The sequence below is a fragment of the Poeciliopsis prolifica genome, unplaced genomic scaffold (genome assembly GCF_027474105.1).
Source record: "Poeciliopsis prolifica strain line A6 unplaced genomic scaffold, Auburn_PproV2 SCAFFOLD016, whole genome shotgun sequence".
In the NCBI taxonomy this organism is placed as follows: domain Eukaryota; kingdom Metazoa; phylum Chordata; class Actinopteri; order Cyprinodontiformes; family Poeciliidae; genus Poeciliopsis; species Poeciliopsis prolifica.
The window spans coordinates 4,900,837-4,928,038 of record NW_026562391.1 but is presented as its reverse complement, the minus strand read 5'-3'; the positions used below and the strand labels follow the sequence as shown (position 1 = coordinate 4,928,038).

At 41.0% G+C, this 27,202-nt stretch overlaps 1 protein-coding gene across 1 annotated transcript; it reads left to right on the top strand.

The window, feature by feature from the left end:
• Nucleotides 1-1,670: 1,670 nt before the first annotated feature.
• On the top strand, nucleotides 1,671-27,128 carry gnav1 (guanine nucleotide binding protein (G protein) alpha v1). Its single transcript, XM_055040855.1, has 9 exons — nucleotides 1,671-2,475; nucleotides 2,567-2,658; nucleotides 9,421-9,513; nucleotides 10,520-10,680; nucleotides 13,354-13,482; nucleotides 19,696-19,825; nucleotides 20,050-20,121; nucleotides 22,930-23,017; nucleotides 26,207-27,128. The coding sequence occupies exons 1-9, from the start codon at nucleotides 2,346-2,348 to the stop codon at nucleotides 26,395-26,397; spliced, it is 1,086 nt and encodes a 361-aa protein (XP_054896830.1). The 5' UTR covers nucleotides 1,671-2,345; the 3' UTR covers nucleotides 26,398-27,128.
• The last annotated feature ends 74 nt before the right edge of the window (nucleotides 27,129-27,202 follow it).

Sequence of the window (27,202 nt, the reverse complement as noted above, 5' to 3'; positions counted from 1 at the left end):
GAGATTTATTCATGTTTTAATAGTTTATGATCAATTCACACTGCCACTATCGGCCCTTGCAGGACATTTCTAATCTTCACAAGCCCCAAAATTAAAATCCGTTTGCCTTTTTTGAGAGTCCCTTTTTGTTTTTTATTTAAAGATTTGGTAGTAAATGAACAAATGAGGCCAACATCCATGGCTTAATGTGTGTCACCCTCATTGTGTTATGATGCAACCACAAATTCAGTGCCAATTAGCACACGATTGTAAACTGGAAGGAGAAAATACATATTTTTCTAATTTTTCTTTTTTGCAAATCTAAATTGGACAAGTGTGCATACATACATCTGTTCAGCCTCTTTTACTTTGATACCACAAATAAAAATTCAGAGCATGAATAAATTCTAGCATCTGGGTTTGTTGTAAAGTAACTATCCCAGCAGGAGGTCAACGCACGTTCTTAAAAGTTTCTCTCCGTGTCTCGGGGTTCTGGGTGTTTTTGTCCAGATGGCCAGTTTGGTTGTTTTCTGTGAGCTTTCAGACCTTTTGGTGTTTTATTTCCTCTACAAATGTTGACCTCCTCTCTGACTGGTTGGCTTTGTTTTGTCAGCCGAGCAGGGACACCTGTTTGAGCTACACTTTCACAACTCCCCTGACCTGACTGCAAAGTTCACATCTCAGAATCAGTTTTGAACCTTTATGTTTTAATGTTTTAAACTATTGGGGTTTTTTAAACATTGTTTTTTTGATGTTGACATTAAGAAATGTGAGCCGAGCGTAACAAAAATCAATTTTATGCGTGGACAATGGGTGTTTATTTATTCAACTGCACAGTCTCTAGAAATAGTTTTCTTTCCACTTTAATAACATTAAAGTGTTATTATATTCATATCCCTTCAGTTTCACACGTCAGAGAGCGGTTTAGGATAAACGTGCGCCTTGATTGCATTTTTCTGCCTGAGGAATGTGCTTGTGCCATCAGGTCTCGCATCACTTTGGTATTTGATAGCAAGCTTGTTCCTCTCTGCCAAGGAATGCGCTGGTGAGGAGCGTAGCACAACCCGAAGAAGCAATAGCCATCGTCAGTGGCCTCATGTACGCCAAAGTTACTGCAAATCAATCCACAGAGGGTTAGAAGGTCACTTACAAGCAACAGGTGTCTCATATTCTACAATAGGTGGAAAATCCAGTGTTCAGGCCTCCAAGGCGTGGCCGTCCAGGTACGCAAGACCGCGTGATGCCCCAGGAAACTGCTGAAACATCTGGTGCATCTCTAAAGGCTGACATACTCTGTTAATGTGCATAAAGTTCAATGCTTAGTCAAAACACTCAACTGCCAACATAAAGTGATTGACGGGGTTCCATTACATTTCCACGTGCGCGTAAGGTGCGTTTTGGCAACATGTAGGTAAAAAAAAGCAAGAAATAAGGGTAAACTCACATGCAGTTACACAGGGTGGAGGAGGAGTGATGCTCTGGGCTGGTTCATGATTTCAGAATGCTATAAAGCCACGGCCCAGATTAAACCCATTCAAGGAAAGAAGGAAGGAAAGAAAGGATGAATTAACCCTTTCACGATCCAGATGTAAACTGAGACCTCAAGTGAGACGTGCGTGGGCATGAGAGAAAGTGAAACCAAGACCGGGAGCAGATAAGGTCACTGCTGATCATGTTGGTAGTTCTTTCAGTCCTGTGAGATGACGTCACGTAAAAGAGACTGAGCGCTAAATCCTTAATCACGTTCGGAGTTGTAAGAGCAGAAACCCGCCGTGTGGATTTTTCACGACCTCATCATCACGTCTGCAGCAAACTTCGTCTCGGCGGAAGCCGAAGTTCGGGGCTGGAGCTGGAAGTCTCCAGGTGAGACCCGCGGAGCCTACGTCATTTCCCCGGGGAGTGACGTGGGAGGTCCGAGAGGTTTCCATCTGGGCATCTGGGAGAACTTGGGCTCTTTTTTCCCCCCTCTGCCGGGCAGATCAGGAGGCTGACCTGCGGAGGACCAGCTCGGCTCTGGGTCTGTTGTGTTTTTTTTTTAACAGCAGAGTAAATCTGGCACAGCGAGGCGGAGGAGGCGCTCCGAGCCGTGCGTAAAAAAACTGTTTCGCCCGAAGGCTTGACGATCAACTGCCAGAAGGAGTTTGGAAATCACGCGACATGGCCTGAAATCTTCCTTAAAAAAAAAAAAAAACTTTAGTCAGAGTTGCTTGACTTCTCTGGGGAAGTCGAACAACTTCCCCAGAGAAGTTGTTACGATTAGTGTTTAGTTTTTGGGGTTTTTTTGTTTTTTGGAGCGGGCGACGAGCTCGCACTTTCACAGGTTTCCTCTCTGTCCGCTTGGGTCGGAGAGGAGATGATCGCGCAGGATGGGACTGTGCCTCGGGACCGAAGACACGGAGGAGGAGAGGAGGGCCAAGATCCACAGCGCCAAGATCGACGGGGAGCTGTACGAGTGCGCAAAGCGCGAGATGAGCGTGGTTAAGATCCTCATCCTGGGTGAGTCCGACTATCCAGCCTGAGGCGCTTCGATGAGCGGGTGTCCGATTGAAACGTGGAAGTAAAAACAAACAACAAATCCCGTTCACAGGAGCGGGAGAGAGCGGGAAGAGCACTTTGGTCAAACAGATGAAAATCATCCACAGCAACGGCTTCACCAAGCAGGAGCTGAGCAGCTTCAAGGTGGGAACCGCACACAGTTTCACACACGCAGAGGAGGGGCTTCTCCTCCCTTGCAGCTTCTCTGGCACCTGAGTCACCAAACAGAAAGCAGCAAACGTCTTGAGACGCGCAGAGTTTTGCCAGGTTGCCCTGATCCTTCTGACTGATCTGATCAAATCGGAGAGCTGCTTGCTGGCGGGACGGTTTCCTGTTTGCTTGCTGGACGCCTTTTGCTTTTGGTTGTGTGCGTTTCTTTTGTTATACTCGGCAGTTATCTTCCCACTATCTACATGGTGTCAGCTTTATCAGGAGGAGGGGGATGAGAAGAAAGACAGACATATCAGATGATGAAATTATTTCAGTAAAGTTGCCTTTGACTTCTGTCCAAAGTCAAGCAGTGCAAACAGATTTGTAGAAAGGTCATTTATTTGAGTTCTGTCTAAGCATTTAAAACCATGTTTTATTATTTAGGTTTTTTTTTGTGAAGTCAGCATTTTTTGCTGGTTCCTTTTTTCTGCCAAATTTGTGAAAAACGGACAACTCGAAACGAGAACCTGTTTGTTTCATGATTGACTTGGACATATAACATATAAAGGTTATATGTATGTTTCATGATGACCTTTCCCACGCTTTTCCTTACATGCAGGCGTAACACCTAATTTAAACTGCATCAGTGCAGATTTATTTATCTGGCCAAGTTTTTATCCCCCTAAAGCTGGATCAGGTTTCAAAATCACTCAAAGCATTATTGACTGTTTTATTGAAACCGATCGATCAAATGACTGAATCTGTAAAAATAAATGACTCATGTAAACACACTTTGTAATGCAATCGGTTCAATGCATCCAACGTGAGCTCACTGGTCTATGTAGAGAGCTCAGCTACATAAACCAGCTAGGCTACATAGATGTGGCTTAGCTAATAATTTAAAAGAGAGGTTAATCATGCTGCAGCTGCTGCTGTTGGGGCATTGCTCTAATTGAAACTCAAATTTGGCTTATGTCATCATCCAATCTCTGGACAGAAATATTGCAAAACAGCCATGACTTGAATAGAACAATGTAATTTTCATTGAGGGAAGAGCTGCAGCAAAGGAAGCAGAGGATGGAGCCTGATGGCGCAGAGTGGTTTTAAAAATAATTGTTTAAAGGAGGAAACAGTGATGCAGATCAGAGGGAAGCTGAGGTGAATCTTGTTTTCCTGTTGGGGGGAGAAGAGAAGGGATTTGTCATGACAGTCAGATTCAAGCTGGTATGCAGTGGTTTTAGTTCACATCTGCTTTTCCTTCTTTGTGTGTGTGTGTGTGTGTGTGTGTGTGTGTGTGTGTGTGTGTGTGTGTGTGTGTGTGTGTGTGTGTGTGTGTGTGTGTGTGTGTGTGTGTGTGTGTGTAGGTGTGAGTGAGTGAGTGAAAATGGGAGCCAGATTCCTGTTATTCCAGGGGTTGGGACAGGGTGGGGAAAAGGGAATTGGTTTGACATACAGACACACAGCACTTTCTGTTTTCACTTATTATTTCTAGCTTTCTTGCAGTGGCTGCTCTTCAGGCCTCCCACTTGTCTTTTGGGGTTTTTTTTCTAATTCACCTGTTTTCAACTAAGTCGTCAGCCTCTTTCGATCACATGAGTCGATCTCATGTGATTAGGGAATGTGTGTGCTTTCACGCCTTGAGGTCAGGATTGTGGAACCAAAGGGGCGTGGCTACCGAATCCCAACATTAACCTGAGGACGTAATTTAAGCATTGGGTAATTCCCTGGACTTGTCTGAACTTCTCATTTAGGCTTTTTAAATACATTCTGTGCTTTAATTAGGAAGAACATTTTGTGCACCGAACTAGCCCAGTAATTCAACTGGACTATTTTCCTCAGAAAGGCATAAGAACCGAACTGAAAGAAGCAAAACATCCCTACGCATCAGAACTACGTGTTGTTTGAAAGCTGTATTTACTTGGAAGTCAGATTCTCCATGCTCAATATTGAAAAAATAAACTGGAAAATTCCCTCCAGTGAGAATTAAAGTTGAAAAACTTGGGAGTTTCCACACCGTCCCCAAATCTGATATGTTTACATGGCAGCCATATTGGGATAAATGTGACAGTAAAGTGTTTATTTGCTGTTTTACCTCTTTAAATCTTTCAGATACACAGCAGTCTGCAACATGTTTTCTTACTACTTGCATACAGCTACAGTCATATTCAATATATTTAGTTATTGAAGCAAAATATTCATTAGCTAATGTTTCAGGGGATCCAGGCAGTCCTTTTGATATTAATATTGTGGAAACTGATATTGGGAAGATAAATATGCTTACATTGTGCAATTCTGGCTTCTTCCTCGTTCCGATTCTCTGTTGGGACGTCGTCTACGTGCCTAAGCCTTTATTTGACCTTTGTGAACATTGTTTCATGTGTTTTTACCTCCGTTTGACTCAAACACATGCTGGCTTGTGATTGGTTGATTCAACATTTGTAAGCATTTCATGATGCACACGTGAATGCAGACATTAATGTAAACACAGTTTACAAACTTAAATAAAAGGAGAACTTGAAAAAAGAAACTCAAATTTGGATTTTAGTGCCCATTTTAAATAAGCTTTGTGAAAAACAGTAGCTTTGTTTTAAAAAAGTTTTCATTGAACACTTTTTTTGTTTAGTTTTCCATACAACACTTTGATGAATCTGAAAAGTGATGCTGCAGTAAACATGAATCCTGCCAAACACTTTTCAGAAACAGGACTATTTGTCAGCAGCTTCTTCCCGTCTGTTTGTTCAGTAGTAACTTTTTACAGATTTAAATAAATGTTTGTGCGCGTTAACACGCCGCCGCTCCGCTGCTTTGTCCTGGGCTGGTGTCAGTTCGCGCTGCCTTTGTTCTGCGCTGACGCCCTTTGTTTCAGATGGGAAAATGACACTAACCCACAGGCCGGTCCCTCCCTTCCCGAATCCACGCAGTCTCCCACAGCAAACACACACACACACACACACACACACACACACTGCTCTCTATCTGACCTTTGTGGACATTGTTTCATCTGCGTCTTTATCTCCGTTTGCCTCAAAGTCATCTTTCTCCATCTCATCCCACGGCGAGCGGCCGAGCCTCTCAACTCGTGTTTCTTTGTTGCCCTTTAATTTGTGTTTGTGTTGCAGTAAAACTTTCACAGACATGGATGGCCTGTTGAAGGGGAATGAAGAGAGGAAGAGACCTCTTTGTTGTTTCATCCCTCTTTTATTTGAAGCCTGAGGCCATGCTGTTGTTCTGGCTTTGGTCAGACCGAACACATAACTCTGTCTTTGTGTCAGACCAGCAGAGCTTATAAAACACCACGGCTATGAAATCTTCAGCCCGAAATATCTGTTGAGTTAAGTTTAAGTTTGTAAGTTTGCTTAATACGACGCTCCTAGACAGTCTGGGTCAACGGAGAAAATTAAATTAAGAAAACAAAAGAATGTTTTTATCTAACTGCTTTGTTACTTAGCACATCGTCTCCTTCCTCCCTTTCTTCTTTGCACCCTAACTTGTATCCTTCTTTCCTTCAGTGTGTCCTTCTATTCTTCCTCCTTTACTTTATTTCTTGCCTTGCATCCTACCTTCATTTGTTCCCTTCTTTCCTTCCCTTTTTCTTTCTCCTTTTCTTTCCTTCCTTCCATTTCATCTGGTATAATACATGTCCTGCATCAAATTTTTGTTTAATTGAGTATTTTATACTTTAAAAATGTTTTTATAACCATAAACAACTCGAGAACTTTGAGAAGCCGAATATGGAAAAGTGTGTTCATTCTGTATAAAAATGATTTTGCTAAAAATACAGATTTTAATGAAAAACATAGTAAGTATTGCATTTTTCTGTAGCCATTTCTCTTCCTCCAACACTCTCTGTCTTCTCATGATGCGCCACATGTTTTACAAACCGGGGTTAATAATTAAATTTCAGGCGGTAACCCGTTCAGCCGCATTCTTCTCTGCTTTCTTTGGAAACGCTCTGACACAATCCAGGTCGCAGTGGCTGGTCGCTGTCTGCGTTCAGAGAGGCAGAGCCAGCAGAAACCTGGAGCAGAACAATAGTTCACTGTAGGTGGATGGATTTAGAGATTACGCTGCTGTAACGAAGCTCGGGACTTCTCTGCTGACGCTCAGAGTTCCCACAGGGATTTAAACCGCAAGCAGGAAGTGGAGGTCAGAAATGTGCTTTTCTATCTGAACGACTTCCCTCTAGGAACAAATTCGCACACGTATCAGAGAAAAGGAAGGTGTTATGTTGCTCTGCACTCACAGGTGATGGAGAGCTAATAAAAGATTAGGGAAAGCACATAATGGATCCTGCAGGCCTGGTGGTGCTTGATCAGCTGGAAAGTAAATGCAGGTAAAAGGAAGTCATGGCTCGGCACGGGCCTGTCACAATAACACGTTTTTCTGGACGATAAATCGCTCCAGAACTTATTGCAATAAACAATAATATTGTTGCTTTGAGACCATTTTCAAGGCGGTAACGGCGGCAGCGGCGAAACAATAAGGCAATAATGCACGTTCTAAACACTTTAAATTCTGATAAAAACTTTAAATTCTAATTGACATTTAACTCTGGAAGTGGAGGGCATTTTAAATATCCAAAATAAATTAACAAAACAAGAAATAAAATTAATTTTGAAGTCTTCGTAAAGAAAATTGTCCTTCGAAAAATGGCAAGTTGAGACCAAAGCACCAAACTGAAGACTTTTGTCATCTAGTTTTTGGTAAAAAGAGAGAAAAAAAAGACATAAGCAGTAAATCAAGCCAATGGAAATGATTGAGTTTGTTTTAATTTATCATGCGATTAATTGACTTATTGATTATTGTGACAGGCCGAGCTCAGCATAATGGATTTAGAGCCCTTTGCTCATCGACAGAAGGCAACAACGCATCTCAATCGTTTCATTTCATTATGAGGGACGAACCTCATGTGCAACAATAGAAACATCATCGGAAGAACTCGCCAGGAAGTAAAGCTTTAAAGCTTTAACTTTGAATCTGATAACATTGGAGGCAACTGCTGCGTTTCTTGTGAGCGATCCATTAACCTGCAAAAGCCAGTGAAAGATGAACATCAGTGGTAGTTTTTACACTTTATTTGTGGAATATCTTCAACTTCACAGTCTCAGATTTCTAATCGACCAATTCTGTAGAGATCTATAGCTTCTTTTCTTCTGACATTGATAACAGTGAAGCCAAAGGAAGATAGAAAGAAGCACAAAGAGGCTTTTATTTCAACAGGAACCAACGCAGCGCTGCCACAAAATGTTTCCAGTCCACTCACACAACGCCCGCCTGTCCCGCCTCACACGTTCCACTGAGAGCCCAGCGGATGTCAGGGTGGATTAATAAAATGCTTATAAAGCACACTGATCATCAGCCTGAGCTTCACATTTATCTTTACTGAGTCACCAGGAAGTATTCACACTCCTTCACTGGGTTGTTACATCCCACAGTTATTCTAAAATCAGACTTAGTCCAGCTTTCTTCAACATGTTTGATATATGATTGTTCACACTTTATGCCAAAACATTTGACGCTTTTCTAAGAGCCTAATTCAAAATGTCTTGGTTTTAATTCTACATTTAATGTTTCATCTGTTCAGAATAGCTATAGGCTGTGGTGATACAAAGTTCTGTGTCATTTTACAATCATAGATTGTTCATAAAAGCTGAACTTTGACTCAGAAAAACAAGCAGTTCAGTGTAGATTTCGCCTGCAGTTGGTGTAATGTCCAGCAGGGGGCGCGGTATCCCCTCTGGGGATTTTTGTCCTGTTTATGGTCTCAGTAATTACTTAAAACAGTGCTTCCCAACCCTGGTCCTGCAGGGTCACTACCCTGCATGTTTTAAAGTATCTCCTTGCTTCAGCCCAACTGATTTCAATTGATCACTGATTAACAGGCGTTTGTTGAACTGCAATCAGTCGAATCAGGCACATGAAAGCAAGGAAACCTCTAAAACACGTGGGACAGTGTGCCTTGAGGGCCAGGGTTGGGAAACATTGACTTAAAACGCCTTTAAAATACAATTATCTTCAGGAAAAAAGGAGGGAAAGGACCGGTCACGCTTTGAACCAGATCTACGTTGTGATCAATGATAACTGCTTGGTTTCTGTTTTGCCCTGCTGCTCAGTTTCAGTGGAGTCAAATTCAAAAGGTCACAAATCCCAAACAGGAACTCTTAAACCCACATCCACGTCACGTCGGTTGAATGTTTTGAGTGAGATCAGCAGTTTCAGGTCACATTTGTGAGAAAAAAGATACTTTATACTGTTATCAAAAAACCCAGATAATGTTTTTAAAACTACACAATCAGATTTTGTTCACCATCTCCCTTCAATGTGTAGTATTTGCAAAAATAATTTTTTTGCAAAACCTTGGTGCAATTTGAAGAAAAAAAAAATCATTTTTCACATTAAGTCGTGTTGAAAACATTAAATGTATTGATTTGAGATGATAGATCAACACAAAGTAATGCTTGATTGGAAGAAAAATCAGACATGATTTATAAACATCATTACAAAATTGAGAGCTTCAGTTTTTCAATCAAGCCACATATTCTCAATTGGACTTTGACTAGGCCATTATAACATTGTGTGGTAGTTCTGGTCCCATGTTTCCTCCACCTGTGTGCTGAATCCCCAACATGACATGAAATATCATAGTTACTACTGAACAGACCATGTGACAAATAATTAAATACGAGTTTAAAGAGAACGTGCTGCAAACGTTTAAAAATTTTAGATGAATCAACATGATCTGATTTTGTTTTGCAGCCGGCGGTGTTAGATAACCTCCTGACTTCCATGAAGTTTGTCCTCCATGGAATGGGCGTCCTCCGGATCAACCTGGCTAACAGCAGGAATAAGGTAGCCTCCTTCTCATTCCTTGCCTGGTTTTCTAGTTTAGGTTCAAATTTAAAGGAGACCAATTACGCAGAATGCACTTTTTGCAAGTCTTTGCACTCCCATTTAGGTCTCAGCTGCACCTGAAAAAGAACGACCTACAAACACACCCAGACATTTTGTGGCAGTAAATTAACGTTGTTCCAAAGAGCTCTAGATTGTTGAGTTGCAATCGTTTTGCACTTCGCCGTTACCGAGCACCCTAAGCGGAGCTCCAGCACATTTGGTCAGCTGGAAAAGACAAGTGTACCAACAGTGACTTAACATCCAGAAGCCACTTGCTGCATTCTTGCTGGTTGTACAGGAGGCTCCTCTTCTGCTTTTCAAACTTGTACGGCTGAATAGTTGTGCATCTGTTTGCAGCCATTTTCACATGTGATTGTGAACATAGAGTTGGAGGGCGTGGCCAGCATCAGATGATTTGGACGCCCTAAAAACACCTCATTCTGAAAGGGGCCCAAAATAGGCATAACTGAGCAGAATAAAATGATATTATCTAAGAATGATTCTGTGCAAAAATAAATGTGATGAACATGTTTTGAGTAGCCTATCCCGAGAGGCATAATAGGTCACCTGTAAATTGTTTTGAGTCGTGCCTGCACTGTACAGAGTCAGCCACCAGAGGGCGGCATGTCGACACTCAATCTGCCCGGCAGACAGCTGCAACCGAGGAGGCAGGTGGGTGGTGAGAGCGCGAGGTTTGATTTGATTTGAACTTTGTTACTTGAGTTATGGAAGCTCCTCCTGTCGCCACCCACCCCGCACATCCTGCTGGGAGATGATGGCCAGCACCATTCCTCTAATAAATGTCACAGAGGGTGTGTCTGCCCACTTTCACGTCAGCCATTCGTTTCAGCATTTTTAGTAATAACCGAGTCTAAGAAGTGGAGGCAGGCTCATAAAGTCCAGTGTTTTACCTCCCTAGTAATCCATCTGGCCTCCTTGTCTCCTTGTCTCCTTGTCTCCCCAGGTCCACGCCCATTCGGTCCTGTCGTGTGGGCGGTGTTTCGACGAGGAGCAGGTGCTGCTCCCCTTCCTGAGCCACGCCCTGTCCTGCCTGTGGGCCGACCAGGGGGTGAGGGCTGCGGCCGCCCGCGGCTACGAGTACGAGCTGAACGACTCGGCGCTGTAGTGAGTGATTTTTCTCACGCTGAGCGGAGGGGAAGCGGGGGTCTAATTAGCTGATGCTGGCTGTCACTTGAAGTCAGCATCTGGAGAGCCCGGCTCTCGGTTTCTAAATACATGGGAGTTAAGCGACTTTAATTTATGGAATCAAATACCGCAGAAGTGTTTTGGATTTTAGAGATCTTTAAAAAAAAAATGTTTGTTGTGGTTTAGTGAGATGAAGCATAAGTGGGGAAATTTTCTTTTCTTCTCTTTTTTTTACATTAAATATCTGAAAAACTTTGCCATGTGTTCAGGGCTGAAACGATTAACATGATTAACCGCGATGAACTGAAAAATCGTCAACTAATTTAGTAGTTGATTAACGATAACTGGAGTATCAGACTCAAAAAGTGCAATTTGTTGAAAGAACACAAAGCAGTAATTCAACCAAAATTGCACAAAAAACCATATATTTTTCATTTTATATAAAATAAACATTTGGTCTGCATCCTTTTTTTAAAATTTTACACCATTAAATGCTGATATTGCATGAAAAGCAATGCAAATACAAATAAAACAGTTTTTTTTCCAAAAGAAATTCAGATTTTTTTGTCATTTTTGCCCAAAGTGTCAGAGAGTCAGAGAAGAGATCCTGCATGTTGCAGACCTGAGTACCAGCCTGGATTAGACCAACAATAATTATAAAGTGGAAACTAAATTATGTTTTCTACAATTTTTTTTACTGAAGTGAGCAGCCATAGAATCTGTATGTGTTGATATAACAGGAATAAATGTGGAAATAAATAGGTAATAGGTGAATCTGAAATATAAGTGTCAAGGAGATGGTGTGTGTGTGTGTGTATGTGTGTGTGTGTGTGTGCGCGTGCGTGTGTGTGTGTGTGTGTGTGTGTGTGTGTGTGTGTGTGTGTGTGTGTGTGTGTGTTTGTGATGCGGTGGCAGCAAAGTGCTGAGCAGCACCAGGAGGCCGTCTGTTCTCATCCTCTGCCCCAGTTAGAGGCCTCGCTTCTGGGGTTATCCACACCGACAGGCCCCTTGGCTCCCACTGAGAACCACCATCTATCACCTTATACACACTACACACACACACGCGCACCCTCCCCCCCCCCCCCCCACACACACACACACTGTGTGTTACAGCGAGGATCCTTGCTGACACGTCCGTCTCTGGACTCTGGTCTGAAACTTGGTGTGTGTTCATAGGTGAATCCTCTGCAGTTCTGGAAAACCCTGGAAAGCATAGATTTTGATTTCAAGATTTCCCAGGATAATGGAGGACATTTCATGAATCGACAGGCAGAATAATATTTAAAACAGGGCAAATTATTAGGGCCAAGAGTAAATTTACAAGTTTTCCCCCAGAAAACCTGCTAAGCCTGGTGGTTGTGGCGCTCGGCAGTCATTCATCCAGCAGCCTGCTGTGTTTTTGAGTTAAAAAATGTTTAAAGTTGACAGAAAATTTGAAAACATCACTTGATAATTATGTGCTATTATGTGTTTGGAACATTAATACCCAAGCACCAACTATAAATAAATAAAATAAGCAAAGCTGAGCATGGTGGGAGCACAAGGAAAGCCTGGTGGCCCGCCAGGCTTATAAAACACTGATGGAAACCCTGATATGTTTAGTTTTTTACACTCAAGCTTTTACTCATCTGTTCTGTTTTTTTAGTGTGGCTACAGAATATTTTATTTTTCACGCTATTTTTTGGAGTTACCTATTTTCTAACATGGAATCAAGTAATCATATGCATTTAAAAATAATAAATGTATAAGGAAATATTCAAAGGAAGCACATTTAGAGGTTTATTAGATGACAAGAATGACATTTCTGGGCCCATCTGTGCATCTAATTAGTTTATTTAACCATCATTTATGATTACTTATTATTTCCTAGGAGGATGGTAACACAGAAATCAGGCTCAGCCTTTTTATGAGAATAAATTCATTTCAGTGGATGAATATTAGGAGCTATTCATCTAAAAATGTTTACTATGACGGGCGAAAAGCTGCTCTTTAACAAACTAAACATCCTTAACAAACTAAACATCTTTAACAAACTAAACATCTTTAACAAACTAAACATCTTTAATAAACTAAACGTCTCCCTGACACCCAAACTGTTTCTCAGATCAACAGAAGTAACAAACAAACTCGAGTGTCTTTTCTTTTTTCCCTTTTGAAGCAGCAGGACGTCTGTCTTTGTCCAAGAAACTGATTCAGGATGACGAGCTGAGAATGTCACAGTCAGTTCACATAGGTGGAGATGCCTCTGTGTGTGTGTGTGTGTGTGTGTGTGTGTGTGTGTGTGTGTGTGTGTGTGTGTGTGTGTGTGTGTGTGTGTGTGTGTGTGTGTGTGTGTGTGTGTGTGTGTGTGCGCACTCATGATACAGTCGATCACGGCGGCTGTGTTAGCAGCTAATCAGTGTTTGGAAGCTTAGCCTGAGTGTGTTTATTATGGTAAACGACTCTGAATATTCATCGTGATGAGCCCTCAGGGGGGTTCCCGCCTTATCATCCACACCCAACCCACTAACTGGCAGCCGACACGACCAGGACAAACACAATGCGCTGATGACTGATTCCTCGTTTGATCTCCAGTTTGACTGCAAGTTGTTTTTCTCGTCGCCCTCCGTTCTTTTTAACCTTTTCTCTCCTCCTTCTTCTTTCTCTGCTCAGTTTCTTTGAGAACATGAGCCGCCTCACGTCTGTAGACTACGTGCCCACGGAGACGGACGTCCTCCGAGTGCGGCTGAGGACGACGGGCGTGATAGAGACCCAGTTTAAAGTCAATCACCTGACTTTCAGGTAGAGGCCCTCTCCGCTCCACCTTCTTCCACTTCTCCGCCTGCGGCTCTCTCTGATCTCAGCCCACAGCCTGGAGATCGGCCCGAGACAAGAGGCCGAGATTCAATATGTCAATATGAACATTAGTTGTCGTTGGTGAGGGAAGCGGCGGCTCGCACTTCGATGAGCTGCTCCCACATCATCACCAACTCACCCCAACCCACTGATCAACCCGAGTTTTCTGTTCAAGGCCTTATTGAGGTGAACAATAATAATATTATTTTGAGACAATTAAAAGAATACTAACAATGGAAGAACACGCTCTTAAAGATCAGTAAACTTTATTCTGATGAGCATTAAAACATTGGAATTGGAAGACAATTTAAATATCCAAAATAAATAAACAAAACAACAGAAACAACAAATAAAATGAATTCTGCAGGCTCTGCAGACAAAATTGTCTTTTAAAAGAAGGGATAGTTGAGATGAGAGCATCTGTTAAAATGATTGAGTTTGTTTTAGAGTAATTGATTTGTGTTTTATTTTGACAGGCCTAGTTGTAACCAATTCTTCAGTTAAAATTGTAGAAAAACAGAAGTTTGACTGACATAAAATAAGATTTCAGTCCCAGCAGAGGGATTATTGTAGAGCGTCTGCGTCTCCAGAGTCCTGATCTTTACTATCTCTTTGAAACCTCATATGTTTTCAGACGCTTTTTGGGATTTCCACTTTCCTTGATTATTTCTAGGAACTCTCCACACAACAGTCTGCAACGGTTTGCCACAGAGACTGGACTGAAGGAAAGAGGAAAAATCCCACAAAACGAAAACTTTAAAAGCATTGCAAAGGTTTGAAAATGTGTCGTCTGAATTTGTAGTTTCTGCGTTCGGAGCCAGAAAAGTCCAATGAAGCATCAACCAAATTCAGAAAATCTAACTTTTAAAGATGAAGCTTATGTCACATTCACAAGTTTTAATGTGTTTTATTGACGTTTGTTGTGATATACTGAAACGAAGTGCAACATAATTGGGAAGGGAAGTGATCTATTTATTTGGTTTTTTTTACAATTGCCTCTGCATTTGTATGCATGCACAAAGCAAACTTTAAAAAATCGAATCAAATCAAATGCAGCCCAAACTCGTCTGTTTTTCTAGCGTCCCGTGGCGTTGTGCTTCTCATCATTTTCAGGAAAATCTGATTACTTCTCCCCTGTTTCTGAGTTTCCCTCTCCTCCGTCCTGCTGCAGAATGAACCTGTCTTTCATCCTGATCTGACGTTACACGCAGTGTGAAGCGCGAACAGTAAATATCATTACCTCTGCTTTTCAGTCGGCCTCTGCTTTGCATATAAACGCAGTAGAGAGACCATCTGTCAGCCGGCGACTCCGCTCCGGGCCGCTCGCGTGACACCTGAACGCTCATTTTACATCTGTGGCTGACTTGTGGGACGTCTGAGTTGACACAAAAATTTCCACCCCCACGAAAAGGTTCTGGCAACATTGAAACACCTTCAATGCTAATGGATCTGTCATCTGGTGCAGATAGACGCCGATTTTCCCTGGCAGTTTTACTGAATAAATCAGATGCCGCCCTCTGATTTATATACTTTATTCTGGATGTTTCCTGCTGAACGCCGCCGGTGAAACGGTGTCAGGTCGGAGCCAGAGGAAGTCTCAGGTGGATCCTCTCCCACTTCCTCTTTTATTATCTGCTTGAGAAGATAAATAATTGGGTCTAGATATTTGACATGCAGTGCTTGTGTCGGGCTCTCTGTGCGTATCTGTGCGCAGGTTGATGTGCGCGTATTAAAGAAGATCAAGCCCTCGAGTTTGATGAGTAGCTTTACATAAATTAATGTAATTATATCAAACTGAGCCCCCAAATGGGTTTTAAAGGGATTTGGAGAGCTGGTTTGTGTTCGTCAGGTTTTATTGCTTTTTGAGATTCAGAGCTGGGATGTTTTTGCTTTCAAGGCATCCGCAGCAATTTAATGGAAACACTTTCCCTGCTCTGGTTTCATATTGTGAGAATTAGGGCTGCGTTCACGCCGAGCGTCTGGGTCCGTCTTATTGCTTTGTATGCTGAAGGTTTCTCGTCGGCGTGAACATCTGCGCCCAGCACTCCTTCTCCTGCAGCTTGAAGAGCAATCTCAGCGCTCACTGACATCGCTGTCTGAGCTCTGGATGATTTCTTCTCTTGTTGTTGCATGTAAGGTGCTCTTCTATTGATCTGTGGGTCCAGCGTCTATGAAAGCCTAAATCTCATTTGAATTACAAAAGAGTTTTGGTTTCAGACACTGAGAAGCTCATTTGGAGGTGATTCAGACGCCTCATTGAGCTTTTTCCAATTCGGATAAAATACTAAACTTTTAGAAACGCCAACAAAGCATGGATACAATTTAACAACCTGAATAAAATAAAACCATCCGGTTCAGTTTTTCACAATTTGCATAGAAACAATAAAAAAGGGAAGGAATGCATTCTTAAAACCGAATGTTGTCACACTTTTCAGAGTTTTATTTGGAAAAACTTTGAACCCTTAGACCTTTGCCGTATCTGTGTCATGGAAACGCAAAGCTTTGTGTTGTGAAGCATTTAAACAATATTTAACCCATTAGCTGCTAATGTGTGTGTGTGTGTGTGTGTGTGTGTGTGTGTGTGTGTGTGTGTGTGTGTGTGTGTGTGTGTGTGTGTGTGTGTGTGTGTGTGTGTGTGTGTGTGTGTGTGTGTGTGCAGACAAGTACAGTATGACTCAATGGGATCACATCAACACTGGAGACTGTTTCTATTCAGATTTACGTGACTTGAATGATTTATCACCATTTTATGTTTTACGATGATCCTTGTACACTACATTAGTCATCAATGTTTAATCTGTCATTAATCAGCTGCTGCATGACAAAAACAGAAAACTGTTTCCAGCCACAACGTCGCTTCACTGCAGCTTTATGCTAAATGTATATATATTTAAAAAAAAAAATATATATATATATATATATATATATATATATATATATATATATATATATATATATATATATATATATATATATATATATATATATATATTTTTTTTTTTTTTTTTTTTTTTTTTATAGATATAGATGTATTGATCTATATATGCAGATATATACACATGCTTAACCCTCCAGGATCTCTGGGCCTTTTTATTTATATGTACTTAATTTGTGAAATTCATGGCAATTATGTAAATGGCCTAAAACTTGGTCAGATTTTGAGTTTTCTTTCTTTAAATTTTCTTACATGGATTGTAAACTTTGTCTTTTAGGAATATTTAAAAAACTTTTTCATAATGTTACAATACGTTTGCACAAAAAAAGGGAATTAAAGTTGCTGCCATGTTTCGACTCTTTCGTGTTCACAAAGCAGAATCCATGATTAAACATAACAATCTTTTTAAATTTGTGAGTATTAATGTACGGGGAAACCTGAAGTTAAAGACAATATTCTTTTTAAAAAAATTGATACAAATAAATGCACATGATATTTCTTCAACAATTTTTAAAATATTTAATAAAAATTTTATTCCTATTGGAAAAAGGAGCTTTAGGGAGATTTTTTTACTAAAGAAGAGACTTTTTTCAACAAAGCTGTAAATTAAAGGGTTAAAAAGTTGAGACTATGTAAATATTGTTTATGTACGGTCAGAACTAAAAATAACAAAAATATTCATCAAAACAAATTGGAAGCAATACATTAATTCATAATATTTTAGCTTTATTTAACGAATATTTTGTTTCTAAGGTACACAGATTGAGATCGCATAAGAATATATTTGTAAAAAAAACAAAAACTTTGTGGAACGCACAGCAGGTGGAAAACGACGAGAGCCCCAAATGGTGAAGACATGAACGATATGGGGCTGCAGTGATTGAAAGAGAATAAATGGTTGATTGCTTTGAATGACAACTTTTTAAAACTGAGAAGTTAAATCTGAGTTTTATCCTCCTTATTTTTGCATCTCAGATAGATAAAGATGAGTGTGTGTGGTTCGGCTAGCAGCACAGAGTTTGACCTTTGACCCGTGGCTGTAATAGGGATCTTCTCTGCATCATTAACATGAGGCCGTCCGATAATTACAATTATGTCCCTGCAGACGAGGCTGAGCATCACGGGTCATGAATGACAGGGTCTGGGTGGAGGGAAGCTGATGAACCAAAAGGTGTTTAAAGATATGTATATAAAAAATAACATACATAATCTGCAGATTGTTTGTCATTTTGGTAATATGGCAAAGTTGATCACTTTATTGATGTTTCTAAATACTTTGATCACAATTGACATGAAAAAATGACATCCTCTCCTTAAGTTTCTGATCTCAAATTGATGAGGTCGTGAGTCCGGATGGATGAATGGAATAAAGGACAGATGGATGGACGGATTCACTTTTTCAGTAATTATTCACATCTGTAAAACAGATGATGTTAAATCACAGACTCTTCCAGGCCTCCTTAGTTTTATTTTGTTGTTGTTGTTTGTTTGTTTTGCCATATTTGAACATGCCTGACCCAAAACCTGGAAATCTACATTGGAAATGCAACACAGATTAATTTAAACTCATGTGGAAAATGAGGAGGCTGTTTATGAATTTGAGAGCTGACTGGTGACATCACTGGCGACATCACCAATGTTTTATCTGTTGGTTTAAAATAATCTCTAACTCTATAAATTGCGAGACGTGGTTCTGATGTCAGCTTGGGTTTGTCTGGGTTGTGATCTGTCTGCTGTTTGTGTTAATCAGACTAGAAGCATCTTCTTGTTTCTGGTTTGTTTTGAATAATACTGAAAAAAAAAACCTCAGATTTAAAAGTAGCGTTATTAAAGGGGAGGTGAACGAGTCTTTGATGGCACATCAGCGTTTTGCCTGTCTTCCATCTCAGTGGAAAATTTCCATTATAATCTGACATTTATGCTGCGCTCCCTTTCCTGTGCGCTTCCCTTGTTGCGTTTCCACATCTTCATTTCCCCTCTCAATAAAGCGTGGCGTTACCTCCACAAACACTCGACAAGGAAGGTGGGCGATGACACATCTGGCTCTGGAAATGGGCGAAGAGGGACGGATGCGTCGTTCTCCCCTTTCTGTTTGCGTGCTTTGCATTCCTGCCGTCTTTTTGTTTCATCCTTCTGGAGGACGTTGACCTTTTTCGCTGCCACAAAGAGGGCGGTAAGGGCGCGGACGCCGCCCGGCAGACGCGTGTGGCGCGCCGCTCTCCGTGTGGGTTTCATGTGTGGTGCTTTGGAAAATTTCAGACTCTCATCTCAAACCAAACCAATGTGCTGTTGATCAGGATTCAATTTCTGCTGCCAGCTGCAGCCTGAAAAGGAGTCTGAGTAACAATGAAACGTCGTTTCATAAAACCGAAACAAGGCCTTCTTTGAAGACTTTCTCCAATTAACAGTCAATGCAATGCGCCTCAGACAAAGGCAGGTGCAATCATGTGGCTCTCATTCGATGTTTGCTTTTTTTCTTCCCAAATATGTCACCATCCTCTCATCTGGAGAACGTTTTAGCCTCCATGACGGCTGATTGAACAATATAGCAGAAAGAGAAAAAAAACCGAAAATATGGCAAAGCCCGATAAAATGAACTGTTCATGCCAAAAATATGTTGTTATAATCTTTACTTTTGTGTAATGTTTGATTTGGGACTGTGGATGTGACTTTTAATCTTCATGTGTTTTGCTTAGAAATGCCCCTAATTCTGTTATTTCTGTCTGGTTATAGGGCTGCGTTTACACTTGATCAAAAAACAAAAATAGAACAAATCTGTAAGAGGCAAATACTTCTTCAATTTTCTCATGTTGTGTTGCTATTTATTTTATTCACCTGAAATAAATACAATGGGGTTGTTTCGATACAATGTTTTCACTTCCGATACAATATCGATATTGCAGCTTTGCAGCTCTGATGCCAATATCGATCCAATATAATATTACCACAAATCAAAGGTATTTTTAATACTTAATTTGCAGAGTGGAGTGACTGATCAAAGCTTGATCAAGTGATAAGACCAGATCAAACAAATATCAGTAGTCAACACTGACAGGTATGAGAACCACTGACACATTTTTGGCTGATGTGGGACTGATTTCTGATATCAATATTGGATCAGAACCTAAACTACATTCCTAAATGATTGTGCATGCAGCTGCTTACAGACACGAAGAGCTCCTGTGTCTGACGAGGCACAAACAAACAAACGTCCTTTGTTTCAGGATGTACGACGTCGGAGGTCAGAGAACCGAACGCAGGAAGTGGATCAGCTGTTTCGAGGACGTCCGAGCGGTCCTGTTTGTCGTGGCTCTTAGCGGATACGACATGACTCTGGTGGAAGACCCCTCGGTGGTACGAGGTTTCACACATCACTCCAACTCAGACGGCAACGCTGCACAATCAGCAAAACAAACCGTCTTGGCTCATTTTGTTTAAATTCTCTTGCAACTTTAAAGCATCTGACTAAAAGGTCAAACATTTTGATTTGCGTGTTTTCTTCAGAGTACCAAAGTGGCTTGAATCCCATTTCATTTTATTTGAAGCGCTGTTTGATGTGTTTTGTCTTCTCCCTGCAGAACCGCCTTCAGGAGAGCATGAAACTTTTCTCCTCCATCTGCAACAACGTCTTCTTCCGCAGCACCTCCATGGTAAGCCGTTCATCACTTCCTCCACCTCAGCAGAACCAAACCTAAGCTCTTTCTGGAGAACGACAGAAAAGTATTTATTCTGTTAGTAGAGTCTGGAGCTCCATAACAAAAGAGATATTGCTCAATATTTAGTCATCATAGTCATGCTTTTTCATAAGCGTCTTTGTGTTTCTGGATGAGGAAGAGAAATCAGTCGTACGTCAGCTGTGGGAAAAAGCACAGTGCACTCAATTTTAATTCTAAAATGATTGAAATCCAGCCTCACGTTTACAAAAACACACACCTGGATCTGTGTACCCAGGATGAGCAGCAGCTAGATGCTGATGCGAAGGTTCTTGATTCAGAAAATTTCTGCTTGTGTGCGTCAACCAAACCTGTCACAGTAATCAATTGTTAATCGCATGATTGTTTTAGTTCTGTAAAATATCTTCCACTAGTGTTGAGTGTTCTGTGATAAAGTAAAGTTTATTGGTCTTTGAGAAGCTGAACTTGTATAAGTCAGACTCAAAACAACAATATTATCGTTTATCGTGATAATTTATGAGACAATTTATCGTCCGGGAAAATGTGTTATTGCTGTATAATCTGTTATTGCTAAAGTTAAAACAATTCGAATCAGAAATGACCTAATGAAGCAACTGTTGCTGGAAAGGTTATAAGACGCCTTCCTAACAAATTCAAGTCCGTCGGCCTACAGATCCTAGTAGACTCACCAAATGATTAGATCAGATTAGAGTTGAGGCTTCGAGGCAGGCACAGCTGCACTTTACCTTGAAACTCGTCATTCTGCTGACAAGTCAACAAAAAAATTAGACTTTTTTCCTCCGTCACATCTAAAGCTGAAACTGATGGTGGAGATGCAGAAACATCCCTGAATAATCAGGGAAATCCTGCATTTTGTGAGAATACATCTTAGTACACATGTGAACAACATAGCAGCATCGCTGTGATAAGATGGCAAAGAAAACTGCAGAGAAAAATCACTTTAAAATTAGGCTTATCAAATTGCAGAGAAACAAAAAGAAAGAGGCTTTGGCTTGGTTTTATTAGAGTTTATGACAATCATAGGTTTGGATTCTGGATGAGAACTAGAGTGCCAGTACTAGGGATGGACGCTATCAATGAATTAATTAATTAATCTTGAGCTGATTGATCGATCGACTAACGATTAATCAATAGGCGGTCATTCTCCGTTATGCAGCTCGCCTGAATGAGCGCTGCGAAGGTGAAACGTAAAGAGTCAGAACAGAACCACATAAAGTTCTTTTTGCGTCCTAGAACGGACTTTCTCTGTCCTGTTCTGGGATATCTCCACCATCTTTGTTTCTGCGTCAACAGAGTCAGAGGGTCATCACCCTCTGGCCATCAGCAGAGGGTGATGACCAGCAGCACCCTCTGCTGGACGGCGGCCAAACTACCGTCAAGAAGGCTTAAGCGGATGTTATTAGTTAATCGATTGAAACTAATGTCGATCTCGTAAAACATTTATTGAAAATTGTTCAGTTTGTATCCCTAAAATCCACAGATATATACAGGAAGAAACTCCAGACAAAACAACAAACCAACTACGCCACTCACTGTATTTCATCTTGCCGTCAGATTTGTTCACCAAAGGCCCAGTATTAGAAAAACTCAGAGTTTAACTCTCTGATCCAATCCAACGAGTCAAGACAGCATCCAGAATCCACCTGAACTAAACTTCTACAGGTTCTTCTTGAACAGAGCGGACAGGAAAATGCTGTTTGATAAACGCAGTTTCCTCTCCACTAATTGAAAAGCTTGTTGTATTTAAGTTCGTCTTTGTCAGGGTGACATTTTTTCCCCTCTTTGTGTAACAACATTAAAACTTCACAGCAATGAGCTCACAGACTTAAGTTATATTTAAAGCCCACTTAGGGCAACTTCTGAGAACTCTCCTGTGTTTTCCAGCAACCTTTCATTGCTAACACGGTTTTTCTGAGTTCAGGTCAATCTGTGTGGAAACAAAGACGCATTCAAAGTTCAAAAATAAAACTTCACTGCGTGAAGTTTCTTTCTAATCCCATCACAGGCACATAGTTTTACACATTTCCTCCTGCAGAAAACACTAACTAAGTTTTTGTTTTATCTTTCTTTCTTTTTTTTTTTTAGTCATGCAAACTTATTTAAAGCTTCATTACAGCTGAATGGGCAATTAAAATGCCTGCATGTGACGTGTTTATGTTCCGGCTTTGTGTGTGGGGCCGCACATTACGGCAGCTAACAGGCTCATTAAATAAAACTGTTTAATGATACGTGTTTTTTTTTTGTTGTTGTTTTTTTTTTTTATGTGACAGGATAATTTGTAACCTCCACCTCAATTAACTCGTCACTGTGGCTGGTCAGTGATAATTACACACCTAGGTGTTGCTCCGCGTCCTGTTTATTGAAAATCTGCTCTACCTTATCGCTCCTTTGTTATTATCCAGGGGCTTTTTTTCTGCTCTTGTTTGACTTTGTGATCAGGCAAGCAGGGAAAAGGTAGAACAAAGTCACAGTTTTAATTGGTTGGGTACAAAGCCTTAAGTACCAGGACGGTGTTTTCCTGAGAGCAGAGATGCAGATTTATGGACGCGGTCGCTGAGCCGCTGACTGATCACGTTCACATGATGCATGACTCCATTCAGGTGTCGTTATTACCTAAGCTCATATCAATACAGCTATTGATTTCTGGGTGAATCTTTCTAAGTGACAGTAAATCTGCCAGTCGTTCCAGACGGCATTCTGAAAATCGACGTTTTCTCAGTTCCTGTGCTTTGAGCCGACTTTCTCTGCTTGTTGTTGTTGCAGATTTTATTCATGAACAAGATAGACCTTTTCCAAGACAAGATCTTACACACAGGACGGCATCTGCGGTTATATTTACCACAGTTTAAAGGTAGGTCGGATCCCTATGCATTCATGTGAACAGCACCTGCACAGTGTTTGACCAAAAATAGATGCTTCTAATGTCATTGACCTCTACGACCTGAGTGACATGTATCATTGAAAAAGCAGCAGAAAGGTTTTTCATGGACCTGTTACCAGAAAACATGCATTTGTTCAAGTTTATGTTACTTACGTCAGCGTCTGCAGTTTCTTTTCAGGCATAATGTTAAGTTTACCCATTAAAAACCACTAAAAGCCTCCAGTTCTGTAGAGGTCATTGTTTGCCAAACCAAACATCCTATAAAGATTCAATCAATGAGCCACTATTGCTGCACTGGGGTGAAGTTTCACACGCAGGCAAAAGAAGTCCAATGTCCAAAACTTGAAGGTTGCTCCTTATTTTTGCCAGTTTGGCAAGAAAATAACCAAATCAAACTTTTCATTGTTTCCTGCTGCCTCCCCTGCTCTGGTATAAAAAAAAAACCTATAGGCCCCAAACCCACTGCATACTGGTCCTATACCAGTCCCTATGCTCATAGAAAATGGATCTGCAGTTATTTCTGTATTACTTAGGGAAACAAAAAAATTAACTAAAATCAACAATTATTAACCTACAAATAAACTCTGTAAATAAAACAAAAATATAAAGTAAATAAAAAGTAAAAATTTACTGTAAATAACAAAATTTAAATTGATTAAAAAAAAGAATAAATATCTCCAACACGACCTTCAGGCGAAAGGAAACTGGTCAGAAAGTTTGAATGTTGGTTTAAAACCTGGAGTCAGTATGTTGGTATTATAAACGAGGCTTTTATAAACGAGGCTTTTTCAGCCTCAATCCGGACACACACTGAACATCGAGAACGAAATTAGAGTCTGGCATTATTAAAGAAATGCCTTTTGGGAAATTTAGCGGAGGCGTATGTTCTTGTTGTGTTCACTGTAGGTGTTTATTTTGATTGAAGCTCACTCTAAGGTATTCAGAAATTAATATTCAAACGTCTGATATTCTGTTTATTAAATATTTGTGAGAATAAAATGCAGCCTGTACCTTCAGCAGATCTTTATTAGCTCTAAATGCACTAATTTACTGCGAAAAAAAGTCTATATGATTTAGTAATGGTGTCTCATAAATATATAATATTAACAAAAAGACATCCGTATGTGAGATTTGATACTTTATTTTGGACCGATGTGTAAATATTCAGACCCTTCCTTTAACCATCTCTAGATGGTTTTGAATGTTCAGTAAAGCTTTCGTATGCAGACTGATTAGCTCCTCATCTAAGATTTGACCAATATCTCTGATTCTGTTTCCTCTGTTTCTCATGAAACAGACATGCACAACCATGCATCCGTCCGCCTCTCCTGCTCACTTTTTATGCATTAAATAAATTTCAAAAAAGACTTCTTGTCCCACCTCAGTAGATTACTCAGACATGTCCTTAAAACTCCGCAAAGCGATGCATAAACCCAGAGCCGGTTTGGCAGCTTATTAAGCACAGAGATGGGGCTGATAATAAGCTCTCAGTGCCCCACATGCTGTCATTTCTGGAGGTTTTGTATATCTGCTCAGTGTCGAATCTCCCGACGGAAGCCGTGTCCTCTTTGCTCTCATGCAAATGTCAATAAAAATGCTAACGCGGCTCGGATTGGGGTCAACCGGCAGAGCAGCGCAGACGTGGCGACGAGTCCCAGTTCTTGCTCAGGTTCACAGCCGCGGGGAATTAATCGTTCTTCTAAGTTTCTCTGCTGGACCCATCGGTGAAAATGCAACATCTGCCCTGCCAGGTGAGCCTGCTCTGGTTTTGAAAGGACCGATCTGAAGATGAGGGACTTTATTTTTGTCATTTGAAAGTTGAAGTTTGTTGTAGTTCGCCATGCAGATCCGACGTCTTTCCAGACGTTGTTCTTTTTTGTCCAGCTGCTTCTCGTGATTCTGATTAAAGCTTCAAGCTCCTCAGTGAAGCGTCACTTCCCCTAATGATGGAGATGCACAGAATATATTTGCATGAATCAAGTCTGATTTTTTTTCTGTCCTGAGCAGCACAGACAAATTCTGGTCAATTTCTGATTTTCTTTTATAACATTTATAGATTTTAAAGCTTCACTAAGACAAAGTTTGAATACTCTAAAGTGGTTTTCACGTGTTTTATTAGCAAATCACAGAGCTGCTATGTCATTTTAAGAAGTCTGGAAAATTATGAATTTCAGTTATTATTATTATCTAACAGATAAAATGTGCATTTCTGTAAATAAGAAAGCTTTTTACATGAAGTGTTGACATTGTCCTTAAGCGTACATTCAAGCAAAAATGTAAAAAAAACAATTGGCAAATATGAGACCAATTTAGACACCAAACAAAGCATTAGATGTGTTTTTTATGCCACGGATCTTAAACGGTTTAACACCATGTTCCAAATTATTCTGCACAGCAGATTTTCTAAACATTTTATGGATTATAAAGAACTGAAAACAGTCATTCTTGGAATGTGCAGCATCAAGTGGTCACATGTACTAGAACCAAAAGCTATTTCAATCAAAAACATCTTAACCGACCGAGTTACATGTTAACATAGAACCTTCTTTGATATCATCTGCACAATTCTTGCATCCATTGAACTTGTGAGTTTGTGGAAAGTTTCTGCTTGAATGTCAGAAAAACTTCCCAGAGCTGCTTTTAATATGAACTGCATCCCACCCTCAGATCTCCTGCTTGAGGAAACTCCAAAGGTTCTCAATAGGGTCAGAGGTCAGAGGAGGATGGTGGCCTCACCATGAGTTTGGTCACCATCACCTTAGCTAAGTGAACTGTAGCGTGGCTCAAAGTTTGTCAAAATGCTGCTGAGAAGGAAATATTGTTGTTCTTAGTCACTTTCCGTGATGAATTTTAAACACTTTGAGTTTTTCTTGCCCATTAGAAACAGCTGCACCAATAAAATCCTGTAGCCAATTGAAACTCGGCTATAGAGCATCTGATCATTGAGGCTCCCGTCAGGAATTTAATCAACCAGTCACTTTCTCTGTGCAGGGGGTCATAGTTCTTTTGAGTTCCATGCAGAGATCATCAGACCTCTCAAGCCACACCAGTTCTAGAGGACGGGTTTATGGCTGAACCAGAGAGCTGGACCATGAAAATCAACTTTAGTAGTTGTTATTAATGAGAGAAAAGTGAACTAACTGTCGCTCCACCCTCCAGGTGCGGACTGTGACGTCGATTCGGCCGCACGCTTCATCCTCGCCACTTTCGTCTCGCTCAACAAGAGCCCCAAGAAGCTCATCTACCACCACTTCACCACCGCAACCGACACCTCCAACATCCAGGTCGTCTTTCAGGTGGTTATGGAGACGATCATTAAGGAGAACCTGGAGGCTGTGTCGCTCCTGTAGCCGGCGGCGGCGCCACGGACCCCCATAGACTGAGACCTCAGTGACGTTTCATTTAAAAAGACTGAAATGAACCAAAACAAAGTTTGTCCTCTATTAATATTTAACTTCCCACAAGACAAAGCTCTGAAGCTTTTGGCAGTGCTTCCAAAAACATCCGGGCTTTTGCCTTTGCATTTGTGACCGAAGCACAGCGGAGAGGCGCAGTGAGGATTTACTGTTTGTCCGCCACCTTCCTGCTCGCAGGATTCACCCATGCATACCATCGTGTGTTTTTCCCCCTCATCCATCACCGTGTCTCTGCGCCGTGCGTCACAGCCTCCTAATGAGGCGCTCATGGCCGCATAACTGCTCGCAGGTTTGTGTTCGCCCGAGATCCCAGGCGCAGCAGGCGCCTTAATCTGCGCCATTAACTGTCCCACTGACTTCATACCAGCCACCAATGATGCGGCAGAGCTGATCAGAAGCAAAACGTGTACGTTAAAAACACCCCAGAGGTCGTCTGACTTGGGTTTAATTTGCTTTCTTTCCGCCTGTGACTCATCCTCTGATGACCTCTGATTTGAAGCGCTGCCTCCTGCTTGTGTGAGCCGTGGTGTTTTCTGTTCCAGAGTTTGTTTCTGAAGGTTCCCCCTGAGCGACCGACACGACTTCAGTAATAAACAGTGTTTGTCCATGACTGACTTTACTGAAACGAAAAAAAAAAAACACCCAAAAGTGCTTTATATGATGAAGCGGTGATGCGTGTGTCTGTTGTTTGTTTTTTTTATTATCTGAAATGTGAATAAATGTCACTCTGTCCCCTTTG